The 15,233-nt window shown below is 43.1% G+C and overlaps 1 protein-coding gene across 3 annotated transcripts in view; it reads right to left on the bottom strand.

The window, feature by feature from the left end:
* The window catches only part of PBX1 (PBX homeobox 1), a 279,581-nt gene that overhangs the window by 107,159 nt on the left and 157,189 nt on the right, over positions 1-15,233 (bottom strand). The window contains exon 1 of one of the 3 annotated variants that reach the window (XM_073884014.1): positions 10,428-10,467. The exons of the other annotated variants lie outside the window; for them this stretch is intronic. Coding sequence (XP_073740115.1) covers positions 10,428-10,452 — 25 coding nt within the window. The 5' untranslated portion in view covers positions 10,453-10,467. Of the gene's footprint in view, positions 1-10,427; positions 10,468-15,233 lie in introns of those variants that run through there. 3 annotated transcript variants of the gene reach the window in all.

Below are 15,233 nucleotides of genomic sequence, written 5' to 3'. Positions count from 1 at the left end.
CCAGTAAGTGGCATGCAAAGCCATGACATCTCCGCTCTATGATGAAGTTACTCATTACCACTTCACATTCATCACTGTCAATTGCTCTACAGTCACTTTCAGAAGCTGTGCCTCTAGCATTTTCAAGCAGCAAGCTGGCTAGGACTATTAAGCCCCAGTCTGTAGATCTCTAAATATAAGCCCTAATTTGGTTAAAATGATCTCCGTGTGGTCTTTTTTTTTTTTTTTTTCTTGAGTCAAGCTGCAGTTCTCCGATCTCTATTTTTTTTAAGTCAGTGGTTAACAAGGTTAGTTAAAAATGGACTGTTTTTATACAGCAGTTTCCTCAAGCCCATACCCGAGTTCTAATGTAGATACTGGCTTCAATGTATCAGTTTTTCATTCATTCATTCACTGCTTAGCAGGAGTCTCCTACTATACTGGAAATCCATTTTTGTGATCCTCAGTGTTGAATACATGATGGATCCTCCAATCCATAAGCAACTTGGATACCCCACAGTTGAAGGCTTTGAAGACTTGTCTCCCCCTACCTAGGATGGAACAAATATCAAGTATCTGCAGGGTTCCCTATTCCGGAGTTTCTCTACAATTGATTGCACTGTGAGTCTCTTCAAGACTCCCTTGGAAGACTGTCTTTCAAAGATGGGTAATTTTTATTTGGCTCTTAGATGAAAACTACAACTCTCAGCTTTTCTTCTTGCCCATAAATTTGCATTTTTTCCAGATGGGATATGGTTTCGCCTAGAAAGGTTAAAGAAATTTCTACTTCAAAAGAATTAAACCACTGGCTGTTAGCTCCAAGTTTATAAGTCTCTCTTGGAATTGATGATGACGTTTCTTTGCTGCTAAGGTAGGTGATTTTCACACTAGTACTTCACTGTGGCTTTGGTGGTTCATAAATCAAGCACGCTATGTGTGTATGCACACACACACACGCGCGCGCGCACATACACACATGCTGACTACAGCCTCCTAGGATAGCAGCTTCACATAGTTGTCTTCATCTAGAGATCATAACTACGACGATGGCCAGGGGAATTATTAAAACACTCTCACCATTTATTAGAGCAGTATAGTGAAAAAGAAAAAAGAAAAAAAAAAAGAGGTTGGCTACCATCCTACCCGTGCAACCAACAGGGACCCACAGCCCATTTCTGCAGCTTCTTCCTTGTACAGATACTACATTTAAATGACAGGAGCGAAAGACTCTGATCTACTACACCATCATTCTTTCACTCTTGGATCTGAAGTACAATTTACTTATAGGACACTTTCTGGCTGCTTGTTAACAGGAACTGCAATTTATAACCTCGGAAATCTGTCCAGCATTCTTTGGAATAGTAAAACCATACATCTAAATCATATGAATTCTGGATCACTAAGAAGAATTTGCCAAAATGTCCTCCTGGCCCACTGAATCCAGAGATATATTCCTGATGGCCCACGGGGCTTTTCTCACTCCATGTGCCTTAAACAGCCACAAAGACTACTTGGCCAACTTTCCTGCTAATGTTTCAGAAAATGTGTCTCTCAATATATACCTGAGTAAAACTATTAATACCACACAGTAGCAAAGAAGAGGAAGAACCAGCCCTTTCCGGCACCAACACCAACACTCACACATACAAAAAAACACATACCAGCTCTTGTCAGATCTTCTCTTGTTAGATCCTTCTAGTTTTACCTACAATATTTAATAATGTTCCAAGATGGTTTTGAAATCTTTATCCTATATCCTATATCTAATAACAGTGATCAAACATCAGTATCAATATCAATAATTTTTCCTTTTCTGCCTTCCCACAGAATTCTGCAAATATTTATATTATATAGCACTTATTACGTACTAAAAAGATCTGATTATATGTTATACAAACTGTGAGTTCCTTGAGAGCAAAGATAATGAATGTCTCATTCATGCTCAACACATAATAGATACATATTCAATATTTTGCAAATTAATTAATGAACCCACATTTGAATCCCAAGTACCTTACACAAATTGTTGGTACATATCAAGTACTCAGTAAATATACTAATTCCTATTACATAAACCCTTATTACTGGGGTCTGCGCTTTGTGGTTCTCTCCCCCCCACCCCGAATTAGTCACAAGTTTGTTTTTTCCATCCACTGGTCTCCTCTCTAACATAGTCACCTCTTTGCAATATAGCTGCTGCTACTGGTCATCAAGTTTATGACCACTAGACTGTGAGTTCTCTAAAGACAGAACTGAGTCTTTGCCATATTTTTCATCCTTTCCATACTCTTAGTTAGAATATATTTTCTCCATCATATGGCTCAACACAGAGAAAGCATACAGCATGAAATAATGGCTCAATATGCTTTGTTGCCATGGTCACAGAGCACCGTCAACCTGTGACCCACGGAAACTGAACCTATGGTGTTGAATCAGTGGCTAGGATGCTCTTGCCCTCTGCCAACGGGCTGTAAGATACCATCACCACCCCACTCTTCCCTGAATACCCATTCCTAGTCAGTCCTTCCCCTGGAACTTTAATTGCCTCTCCTCATATTTATATCAAATTGTCTCCTCTTCAGATACAAAAGTCTTTAAAATAGAACTTACCTCGCTTACTCTTACGTCAGAGGCCAGTAGCTACCCCATCTTTCTCCCCAAAGAAATGGGAGGCTTTCCATGAGGTGCAGTTACATGTATTTTAAGCTACAGAACTCTGCTATTTGTGCCTAAAGAAATGGACCCTATAATTAAAATATAAAATGTTACTCAAATATTTCAATATAACCTATTTTGTCTCGGAGCCTCAGGTAAGTGAACACTAATGTGTAAGGAAACACCCCCACACACAACAGACACACACACACACGCAGAGTTACTTCACAGATGCTGCAGCAGGAACTGTGTCCAATCCCAGAAAAAAGAGACGGCACTGTGCAACTTAAATGAAAAGGAAGAAAAAAGGCAAGAGGGGGGAAAAGTATAATCATCTAAACTTTTAAAGACAGCAATTTAAGCAAATTGCCATATCTGCTTTTAGAAATGAAAGGGGAAGAAAAATGCTCATTTCTTTTGAAGTAAAATTGAGTAGGTCAATGGCTGTGACAATCCTCTCAATAACCACCAACAAAAGACCAGTTTGGGTGGTTAGGGAAGCTGCTCAATAGCAGGTATTCATTGAATCTTGGAATAATTTCACTTACCACAAGCTGTGCGAGAGAACCAAGCACTGTGTAGAACACAGACTGCTAGGTAACACATCAGCAGCTGAGGTGGAAAAATAAAACCCGCCACCAAATATTTCTTGAGCTTTATCAAATGTGATTATTTACTCAAAAGGCAGGGAGCGGAATGTGGATCCCTCTTAAAGCACAGGAGCAGGTGAGGAGGTTTCGGAGTACAAAGCACCTAGACGGAGTAGGCGTGAGGGTATGGCCGTGACTGACAGCGGGGGGACCCACGTTATTCAAGATATGTTACCTTAGATGACAGAGCGGTAGTGGGTTTTTGAACTACGGCTTCTGGGGACCAATTTCCTGTATTGAAGAATTTATTAAGTACCTACGGTATGCATGACATTCGTAACCGGCATGGTTGAGTAGGAAGAGGAGAAAACATGCTCCCAGTCTGTAAGGGACCTCTACCAAAACTGATGTCACTAAAGAGGCCAACCATCACCCCAGCTAGAGACAATGGAATACTTATAAAAATATTGTCCAAACCAGACGGCACTGCAGTAAAATTTACATAAATAATAGTTGAAGGAATGAGAAATGAGAGAGCCCTTTGGAAAAGATTTCCTGCAGAAGGTGAGACACGGGGCCAGGGAACACAATGCATAGCAGAACCCTGTTTTCATGCTTCCTTAAATAACTGCACAATTCAACTAGACCAATTAATAATGAAGACCTGTGGATTTTAGGAATGGGGGTTTTATTTTAATGTCACTTAATTTAATTTTAATTAATTAATAAGAGAGCATGTGGGTGGGGGAGAGGCAGAGGAAGAGGGAGAGAGAACTCCAAGCGTACTTTACACTGAGCACGGTGAGCCCGACGCGGGGCTCCCGGCTCCCTCGCACGACCACAATATCATGACCTGAGCAGAAATCAACAGTCGGATGCTCAACCAACTGAACCACCCAGTCGCCCCTTAAAGTTACTTAATTTTAAAAATGGAATAATTCAAACTATTCATCAGAGCATAAAGACAGCTTTATAGAACACAAGAAGTCTGTATCAACTGGCCTATTTCTATCACTGTAAGTAAAATCTCATCTAATTTTTCCTTTGTGGAAAAGATGGTATGGTCTTAAGAAGAGCTAGAGATATAACCACTTTGGAAAACAGTGTGGTAGTTCTTACAAAATTAAATATAAAGTTACTCTATGACTGAAGAGTATAAGTCCTGGGTGTTTACCTAAGAGAAGGGAAAAGCTGTGTCACACAAAAATCTGTGCACAAATGCTCATGGTAGGTTTATTCATAAGAACCGCACACTGGAAATGATCCAAATGTCCATCAGTGGATGAATGGACAAACAAATTGTGGTATTTTCCCACAATGAAATCATGCTCAGCAACAAAAGGAATGCATTTCTGAGCCAAGCACAATGTGGGTGCATCTCAAAATACAATTTTTATAATTTTATATATAAGAAGCCTGACACAAAAGACTACATTCTATATAATTTCATTTATATGAAATTCTAGAAGAGAGAAACTATACCATAGTGACAGACAGGTGATTGCCAGGGGCAGGGATGGTGTGTGGGGGAGTGGCGGCGGCAGGGGGTGGGCGGGGAGAGCTGTGAAAGGGGCATGAGGCAACTTCTTGGGGCGACAGAAAAGTTCTCTATCTTAACTGAAGTGGTGATTGGGGGAGATCCACACATTTGTCAAAGCTCATCAAACTGTACACATAAAAGTGCATTTATTTATGTAAATTATACCTCAAGTTGATTAAAAATAAAAACTAAAGAAAAAAGAAGCAACATTCATACTTCAATACTGAAATACAGACTCTGACTTATTTCCTTAACTTCATCCTGCTTTATTTCTTGATTTAGGGGGCTGATCCACTCTACCTTTCGATACCACTAATGTCACATGTGATGCATGTCAATCTAACTTCAAGTAAACCATCATTCAGGGCCCTGAGAGCTTAAGAGGCCCAGGCTCATGGAAGGAGCTTTCCTCGGGGGGCTCTGCCATCGGGTGCAGAGAAAACACAGAGTGGCCACATTTCTCAGGGCTGCCCAAAGTCAAGGCCAGGGAGGTCCTGAGTCACAACTGTTGGGTAGAATCCATGTGGACACCTCCCTTTCTTCCTAGTCTCCTTGGATCTCGGTCAACAGCACTACCTCCCATTTCACCTCATATAGGCCCCTGAACACCTACAGGCTGTCCTTCCTAGGAGCTGAAAACTCACACGGGCATTCGCACGGGATTCCATTCTCTGGTTTCCCCATATGAAGCTCTGGGCTTTGCCTCAAGAGGGACAGAAGGAAACCGCACACTGAGAAACACAATGTTTTCATCCTCTCTTCCTCCTGAGGGTCCAGCAAGCCTCTCTCCTCTCCTTCCCACTCTGCCTCACTGACTGTGTGTCTCTCTCCTCCATCTGTCCATCCTGTCTGCCTCATAATAGGTTGACTATTATTTTTCTGACTTTCGCTGCATTTCCTGGCTTGTGCCTTTGTTACAAACCTATGTCTTTTCTGGAGGATAATGCATATGTCATTGTTCCTCATGTGGCTTTTTCCCTTCTCTTTATTCGGGTAGCAGAGGAATGGATTCCTCTCAAAGAAGGAAGATGAAAGGGGGAATTAGATTGAGACGAGAGAGCGTGGAATGAGAGAGGAAGGTGTCAATTAAAAAAATGAACCCCACCGCATCCCCCTCTTGACAGGTGGGGTGAGTGGAGCTGACAGCCGTCGCATTAGCTGGCTTTGGTAGAACCCTCATGCCTCGTGGTCCCCCGAGCTCAAAAGGAGTGATTCCAGGCCTAGCGGACACACTCACACATTTTTACTTGGTGTTCCAACGCCTCCCCCGCAGCTATTTCTAATAATGGTAATTATAATGATTTGAGGCTTAAGCAGGGCAATTCCGGCCTGAAGGCAGATTGTAATGAAGTAGTCAGGGTGAAGGGAAGGGAGGGGGCAGCCGTGGAGGGGGCTGGATGGGGGCACTTTCAGGCCTTAAATAGCTTTGTCTAGTCAAGTACAACTGGGGCGGCCTCGTCCGTCGGGCCTGAAGTTGCGTCCCGCAGGACATTCAGAAACCTGGAGGATTGCTTACACCCACAGACAGGCCACGCTGACTCCTGGGCAAACCCAACAGCTCTGGTGTGTCGCCACTGTCCCTCCCTGCGGCCCATACCGGCCACTGCTCCCTGGGCTGTGGCTCGAAGCCCACCCGCTGTGCTCTGCCCAGCACCTCCCATGCCCTCCCTGTAGATAACACTGTCCTAAGAGCCTTGGCCCGAATCCAATTACTGCTGATATACATCTTCTCTTGACTCCGAATGGCTCTTTCTGCCATTGAAGGATACCCCGGAATGTTGAAAACTTGTCCTGATTGCAGAGTTAACGGTCATGTGGTCCTCGGCTCTGACGGAATGGCCTTAGGGGGAGCCCTGATGGGCCTTCCCAGTCATCAGTGTTACCCCACCTCTCTGCTCTGCCCTTATTAAAGTCATTCGTTCTGAAAGCTAAATGAGTATGTTTCCTCTTCAAATGCTCGAAAACAATAGCAGGCAGCCGGGGATGGGATAGAACAATGCTGGCTTAATCACTATTCTCTTTCCTTCTCCCTCTTGCTCTTCAGCTTTGTTCACACTATCTGTGGTAAGGCCCTTACACACATCGCTGAGATTCCACACACATGGACATAAGCACACGCATATAGGCCTACGTGTGTCTATAATATTTACAGCAAATTTCCAAAGTGCAAAACCATACGCATACTATATATATATGTGATAACATATAGAATTCAATCTCACTGTATCTAGATTATGCATATCTGTGCAGGTTTATTTTTGGCCTCTCTAAGCAATCAATAAATTCTTATGCTGTCAAGTGTTGAATGAGTACTTCTATCTAAATACTTCATTTTACAAAAGGAATATTTATCTTTTCAAATGATCATGGCGTTGCAAAGATGGAATATATTTATATTGTGATTGGAACAGAGGTGAGCCAAAGCTACGGTGTGTAGCTTGTGCAATATAATGTAAATAACTGCATAATACATACAATGAAACAAATTAAGCTTTTAAATTAAATTTTAACTGGAAATGGATACTCTTGTAATAGCATTAATGCATTACAGAAGCTTTTAGAATCTCTGTTTCACTTTTCACCTAGTATCTATAGCTCTTGCTATCCAACTCGGAAAACAATGTCATGATATTATCTCTTTATTCCACGTTTCCTTACTTGAGAGATATTCCTAAAGTGACTGACTTCATTGGCAAAAAGGCAGCCCCGTGAATATTCCCACTCCAGGTCACAGCACCATCATATACAATTTCATCTTTCCATCCTTCGCCCTTTACAAGCTGTCTAGGCACCTAAGTAAACATTGCCACAAGAGAGAAAAAATGTTCAATGTGTCAAACTTTATCTGTTACTCTTGGTAATGGTATATTATTAATTTTGTCCCACGATAATTCATTAGTACAGATAATTGAACACCATGTTATTCGCAGGGCCTAGTACTGTGTGTGACATACAACAGGCATTCAAAGAGTGTTGGTTAAGTCAACCCCTTATATGATAGCCATATCATATAATGGGGAAAAGATACTCAACCCCTAAACTTCAAGAATCAGTACGTGGTGGATCATGGCAAACACATCATCTGATGGTGATGACTTGTAAAACAAAATCGCATTGAAAGAGAAATTCAAATCATGAAATTAATTACTCAGACAAGAAATAATAGGATGTATTTAAGTAATTTAGCACTGCAGTTTTTATATTTTCTGTATTTTAAACATGCAAATGAGTTGTCCGCTGACGTTGACTTTGGTCCATTATATACAAGAAATGCCTCCTTCAAACCATTACTGGTCATCGGGACCTATAATACTACACTTCTTACAACAAAATTCCAGGAAAAAATGAGAAAGGAGATAACTTCAAAATACAGAGTACTGGCATCTGATGTATTAGCGCTGTACATAAAGTGCATGCCCATCGAAACGGCATACAACCGAATGTCCATTAAAATTACGATCTGCAAATGCATAGTGAAAAATACAAGCACACACACATAACGAGTCCACACTTACACTGACAACACAGCAACACACAGTATGTGAGGACTTGCATGTAGTTTTTCTTTTCTAATTTATTGAAAAACTTAATTGGATGGGGGGGAAAAACTCCTTTCAATGTTTCTTCAGTCCCAAATTAAGGTTCCCTTTATGTTTAAGCAGTATCCTTCTGTCAATTTGAAGACGACCTTACTTATGTATAAGCAGGTTACTCTTTATAAACAGATGGTAGTACATATTCCAGTATTCTATTTCTACACCCACAATGCATCTTTTGGAATTTCACAATCAGAAGAGATCTTTGAACCTGACTTTGAAACGATTCTAAGGGAAATTCTGGGATTTTCTTAGATGACACAAAGACCTGCCTCACCACAACAGAAATATCCTCCTGTGTAAGAATAAAGGTGGCACTGGGAACAAAAAAGACTCTTGAAAGTTGCCCTGCTGGGTACCCAAAGATGCACATGACCCAGGGTTCCATTGTCCAGCAAGCAGGAGACACCACTGGATAATGCTGGCACTATATCTTTGTGGGATACAAGAGTGACTGAGACACATGGCCTAGCATCAGGGAGTTCTTAGTCTGCCTGGTGAGTCGCAAACACCCTGAGATCGATGGGATCACCCCAAAAGTATGTAGAATGAAGTCCTTCTATAGTCCATCTGAGGTTGGAACTCTACGGGTCTGAGGGAGAAAGAGAAGCCCATTAAAGGCGAACAAAATCATTCAGGAACATAAAAGCCAAGGGAGTACAGGTTCTGAGAAGAGGTCATGAAGAAAAGTGCTAAACACAGCCAAGACAGAAGTCCAATAAGATGACGATTGAAAGTTACACATTACATTCAAGCAGCTGTGGGGCTTTGGTGCCATTATCTAGAACAGTCTAAGGATGGAGGCAAAGGGAAACTGAAGCACGCTGAGAAAGATGAGAGGGAGATTTCTGTCAGCAAGCACTTGAATGATATGAGGAAGGGAAAGACTATGTAGCTACAGAAAGACGGAACCACAGGAAGGTTCCCGTAACTTAGAAAGGACTTAAGAATGCCCACGAAGACGCAGAAGACAAACAGAGCCAAGGATAAAGCCAAGGACCAGAAGAGAGAGGAGACTAGCATAAGGGGCACAGGTAGATGAATCACCTTCATATAAGAAGGGGAGTATCTCACGGAGGAAGGAGAAGAGGAAGGTAGAATATGGATACATTTGGAGAAAACGTGGGGGGAGATTGAGGGATTTTGAGATTAAAGTGTTCCATTTCCTTCATGAAACAGAAAGCAATGTCATGTGCCAGGAAGTTAAGAGGGGCCCATGTTTTAACAGTCACTAGGGCAACTCACTTCTCTCTAACTCATGGAAGCATTCACTGGCAGAGCCGGGAGCCCAGGTGAAGTTGGGGAACAGGTATTTGGGGTGGCACTAATCTCCCCTTTGTGTGATGAGGTACCTGCAGCAGGCTCAACCATTCCTCTAGCCATCCAGCACCACAGAACCAGGCCCATGTGTTAAGATGGGCAGGCAGGACTCAGAAAGAAATGGATGGCCTGGTGCTGATTTCCAGCCCCCTCTTTTATTTTTGCTCTAATGACCTGTGGTGAACATCTCCTGTTTGGCTCCTTCCCTAGGCTCACAAAGCCAGCGGGGTAATAACAGAAAAAGAAGACAAGGCTGGCTCCCACCTGCACTGGGAAGGCTGGTGCTCTGCGCCTCTCTCTGCGGGTTGACCAGGCCCTCTCCCCAACATCATCCCTGTCCGTCGGGTTGCCCCGTGTGGAGGGAAGGGCCTGGTAGTTGACGCCCTGCGAGGGCCTAAGCGCTGACCCTTCCCGTACCTTTGGCCCTCCCATCCCACTGGCGAGGCTGGAAGGTCAGGAAGGTTTGTGGCCGCAGGGGCCCAGGCGCCATCCACAGACCTGCAGAGCGCACGCAGGCCGCCAAGCCGTGCTCACTCCTGTGGCAGACTTCATAAGGCTCCGCTCTTTGACTGGCGTTGAGTTTATGTGAAAGTAATTAACAGTAATTAATCCTTAATTACAGTAATTAGCCAAGTCGCAGTAAATTAAACCACATCTGGAGCAGATGAGGGCTTCCGAATGGGAGGCAAAGAGAGGCGACAATCGGGGAGATGCTGAATTCATCTGACAGCATCTGATTAAGCCTACCTGTTGCTGGCGGCCTCATTTGCATGTTGTTTTTGTTTGCATTTCCCAGTAACCCTTTCAACGGCTTTCACGGTGTGGACCTCTTGGTCCCTGCTTAACTACCAGTTAGGCAGCCCCGCTGCCATGAGGCCAGGGAGCCCCTTCCAATCCAGCAGGGCGGTTGGGTTTGCCAGGGCTTTATTTATATGTTTCCCCCCCTCCCTCGGAACAAACAAAAATATAAATAGCAGGGACCTCATCAAGTGACAGGCTGAAATCAGAGGGGAAGCCAAGCGAGATTTTTTTTTTTTTTTTTGGCTGATGAAAAGGGAAGATGATATGAGCCATTAACATGTCTGATGGGGGAAGGAAAGCAAAGAGTAGGAAGAAGGCAAAAGACACTTGCAAAAATAGGTCAAGTGGGTCACTGCTGGTAAAGACGTTTCTAGAGCCTACAGAGAGGGAGTCAGCCTCTAGAAGACCTACTGCCCATATATCAGAGACACAGACATATGTGGACACACGCACGTGCGCACACACGCATGCGCGCGCGCGCACACACACACACATTGGCAAACACCCACCAGTCTTCCACGTTTCTGACCTCATTCTGATGAGTGCCACCCAGCCATGCATTACGATTTTGTACGTTTAAGCAAAAGAGTACACTCAAAATCCTACCATCTAGAAATAGGTGTTGACAAATAGGAAAAGGAGAGAAAATATGGCAAAATATTGACATAAATGGTTGTTCCAGTTGCTTCTTTAACACCAAGGGGGCGGAGCCAGTTGAGTCCATTTGACTTTGTGCCCTATTGCCCCTCTAGACTTGACCAAGCATAGGCAAAGCAGTACACTTTCTGCATAATGTATTTGGAGCCTGAACTGCCAGGTAGTTCAGATCCCAGTTCAGCTGCAGTAGGTAAAGTGAGGAGTACAACACGGGCCAGAGATGTCTTTCTTCAGTAAAACATTTCATGGGGAGATGGGGCTGAACCTTTTCGAAGAGGCAGGTGAGGGCTGAGGGGAAAGGTGAGAGGAGAGAATCACCTCTTTCCTCCAAATAGTACACCCAACTAGGTCAGAAGACCCAGGTCTTCCCTCATCGATGCCATCAACTCTGGGACTAAACACTCAGGGTTATGTTCATGGAGAAGAGCAAAACAAACTGACGAGAAATGGGTTCAGAGACTCCATGCTCTAGTCAGCTGATCGACCCGCCATCCTCACCCTTCTGCAAACCCAGCTCGGCCTCTGCTACCCTCCCAGAGTCTTATATGTGGCTTTAGATGTCCTGAAGCCCTCCGGGATGTATCCCCACAATACTAAAGAGCTGTTGCTTACCAGATGCGCAACATGAGGCAAGTCAGAAATGAAGTCTGTTTCTAAATGTGCAAAGTGAAGGGTACGGATGGTACCCACATCATCACGTTATGGACAGGATTAAATGAGGCAATGGATGTGAAGTGCTGGCCACAGATCCTGGTGCACAGGGAAAATCTGGTGATGGTTACTTCTTCCTTTATTTATTTATTTTTATTTCTTTTTTCGAGAGAGAGTACGTGCAAGCGTGGGGCGGGGAGGAGGGATACAGGGAGAGGAAAAGGGAGAAGAGAATCCGAAGCATGCTCCACGCTCAGTGCAGAGCCCAATGTGGGGCTCAATCTCACGACACTGAGATCATGACCTGAGCTAAAATCAAGTCAGATGCTTAACCAACTGAGTCACCCAGGCACCCCACTTCTTTTATTCTTCTTCTTATTACCATCTGCCCTTTGCTTATTAAACTTATGTGAGAAGCAGCACGGACTCTTGAGCCAGACTGCCTGCCTACATTAACTAAATATGCGACTTATGAGCTGTGTGCCCTTAGGCAAGTTAGTTAACTTCTCTGGACCTTAGGTTCCCTAACTGTAAAAGAGGGATAATATTTATACCTGCTTCATCTGCTTCTTTAAAACAAATTGCCTAAAAAGCACTGAGAATCGCCCCAAGCATATAGTAACTGCTATATAAATGCTGCCTATTATTATTAGTATTATTATTTATAATTACACACATATATAAAGCCATATATATATACACCTATAACACACACATACACATATATGCAATCCTTTGAAATCCCTACAACCATATTAAAAGGATTTACATGAACTCATGAGTCCCTAGAAAGCAGACCCAACCTATTGCAATCCTCACAGATGAAGACCCAAATATAAGTACATGGATAGACGTCTTCAGTAGGACCTTGACCATTTCATCGTGACTGAATCTATCAACAGGACATCATTTAGGGAAAATCCACTTTGAATAACAAAGGTACTCTAATTATTTGAAGCAGACTGCCCAAAATGTATTTCCTACTTACTATAAGAATTCAATCACATATTTTAGTTTTGTTCTTTTAAACCTCTAAGGTCAGTTAACCCCATATTCCTGAATGCTGCCTCGAAAACTCTGCCTTAAAGAAGGCATGTTCCCCCCTTTATTCAGATGTCTTATCAAACGTACTACAAAGAGAAGCAGCCATTGCAAGCTGAGAAGAGAAGAGTATGAACACCTAATGCGGGGCTGAGGAGCCTACCAGCAGTAACGCTACAATTATCTTGTGGTTTCCTAGAAGTTATAATGAGCTGACCCATTTGGCGTATCAAATTCCTCCTGACTGGTTTTGCAGTTCTCACCCATGCAGAGACATGGCTCTGTGAAGAAAAATAACAGGCCATTTAAGCTGAAATATGTTGAAGTGGGTGGAGAGAATATTGGGAAAGAGATGCATCCTGCAGTTAAAAATTACTCAGTGACTCTCAACTGGTGTAAAGTTAAAAACCAGAGGCCCTGAGCAAAAAATATGCATTTTTGAGAAAACAAACAAATCTGTAGCAGAGAGAGGGTCCCTCCTTCTGTTGAGTGAAGTATGTTTAGTTAACATTAAAACCCGTATTTTCTGCATTTCCCCCAATTTCATTATTCAGGCCATGTCTAAATCCAGGATAGGTTATAATTCTGAATAATGGGCTATCTGCTGCCTATGGGGAAATGTTATAATGATAATAAATAATTTCTGAAAATTACAAATTCCTTCTATGCTTTTGGCTTCATTTTGGAAAACAAATAAATTATTGGTTTGCCCAAGAAATGGAAATACAGCATGTGGGCTCCTTGCTCACATCCCCAAGAACCACAGCCTGAAACGGTTCACCCATCTTAATGAGAGTCACACCCATCCTCACCAGAATGCGTAAGAATGAGCCATTTCCACTTTTCGTTCATTGGTTTCTCTTCTCATATCTTCCCAGAGGATAGAGGGAGGGCACAGATGCTGACAAATCCCACTAGGAAACATCAGCGAGGTAAGAGCCTCCTTCTCCAATGAGAGACAGACCACTTTTCCCACTTGCCCCTTACAGAGCTGTATTAACCGCTAACTTGGAAGTTGGAGCAAAATCCTCTGGGGCTCAAACGAAAAGAAGCCTATATACCTGCAACCAAATTCTAGCTACTGACAAAGGCAAAAAGCCCTCATGGCATGAGTGGCAGAGGCCCCCTCCTCACATGCCAAAGGAAAGTGGCCACGAGTCATCTCTGGTACACAGGACGGGACTGCTGGCTTTTGCTCCAAACCGACTCAAGACCTCACCACCACAGGACTGTGTGTGTAACCATCAATCTCTAAATCTCAGTAACAAAAATCAATAGCCACTGTGTGAGTGGATGCAGCAGGCCAGAAGACCCACCCAAGAACTCCCACCCTCTGGTCCGAAGCACTAAATGAAGGTCATGTGTCCTGTTTACTTTGAAAAATATGTGAGTTCTTGGGGCGCCGGGATAGCTCAGTCGGTTAAGTGTCTGCCTTTCGCTCAGGTATGATCCCAGGGTCGTGGGATCAAGCCCCACGTCAGGCTCCCTGCTCAGCAGGAGCCTGCTTCTCCCTCTCTGCTCTCCCTCCCTCCCCATCTCTCTCTCAAATAAATAAATAAATAAAATCTTTAAAAATAAAAAAAAAGTATGTTAGTTCTTGAAACGTGCACTTTATTAAAATGCCCGATGTCTGAATTGTATTGCTTTGAATTATAACCAAATGTAGTTTTATTAACGTGACACAGGAAGTAGCAAATAAAACTGCACATGCCTTGTCCCTGACTTCTAGAATCTTCCAATTGAAACCAACAGAAACTGCAGATTTTCTGAGATTGTAAGACAGACGTTAAGTCCACACGTTAAATCCATAAATTAAATAAGTTAATTACTGAATTTTATTACATATTTGTCATGTGCATGCCAAGGGGGGAGTGCAGTCTCTCACTCAGGAGCTGCTAAAGGGTCAGAATATTTATCCCTAGGGGTCTGTAACTTAATAAAGCCTAAGCTTGGTGTTAGGCTTTAGCAAAACCGTAACACCATATTGCACTGCTTGAGCACCTGACCAAAATGATCAAAAAGAGTCACCAGAGGGAACCCAGAAAACTAAGGGGAAGGCTTTCCCCTGCATTACGGAAGCACAAGAGAGGCTCTTAGAAGCAGCCAAAGCCAGGATGGAAGAGGATCTCCAACTCTGCACCCATCTGAAGGGAAGCCGATGAGTTCACTGCTCCCAAGACGGGTCTCAGTTCCCTCCTCTGCCAAAAATGCACCTGCCAGCGCAGCACAAATACTGCTATAAAGACATGAACTAAGGACCACCATGAAGAATTATTTCACCGTGGAGAGGCAAGGGCTGCTTTTACCAGCAAAGCATTATTTTGTCATTACAGGTTTTAGGAAGTACTTCTCTTCCTAAAAGACTTTTTTCTAAAGACCATTTTTATACTCCATAGACCTCTC

The sequence above is a fragment of the Callorhinus ursinus genome, unplaced genomic scaffold (assembly GCF_003265705.2).
Source record: "Callorhinus ursinus isolate GAN/ISIS: 27379988/994484 unplaced genomic scaffold, GSC_fseal_2.0 scaffold54, whole genome shotgun sequence".
Lineage (NCBI taxonomy): Eukaryota > Metazoa > Chordata > Mammalia > Carnivora > Otariidae > Callorhinus > Callorhinus ursinus.
The sequence above is the reverse complement of the archived record's forward strand: the minus strand, read 5'-3'. Positions and strand labels throughout refer to the sequence as shown.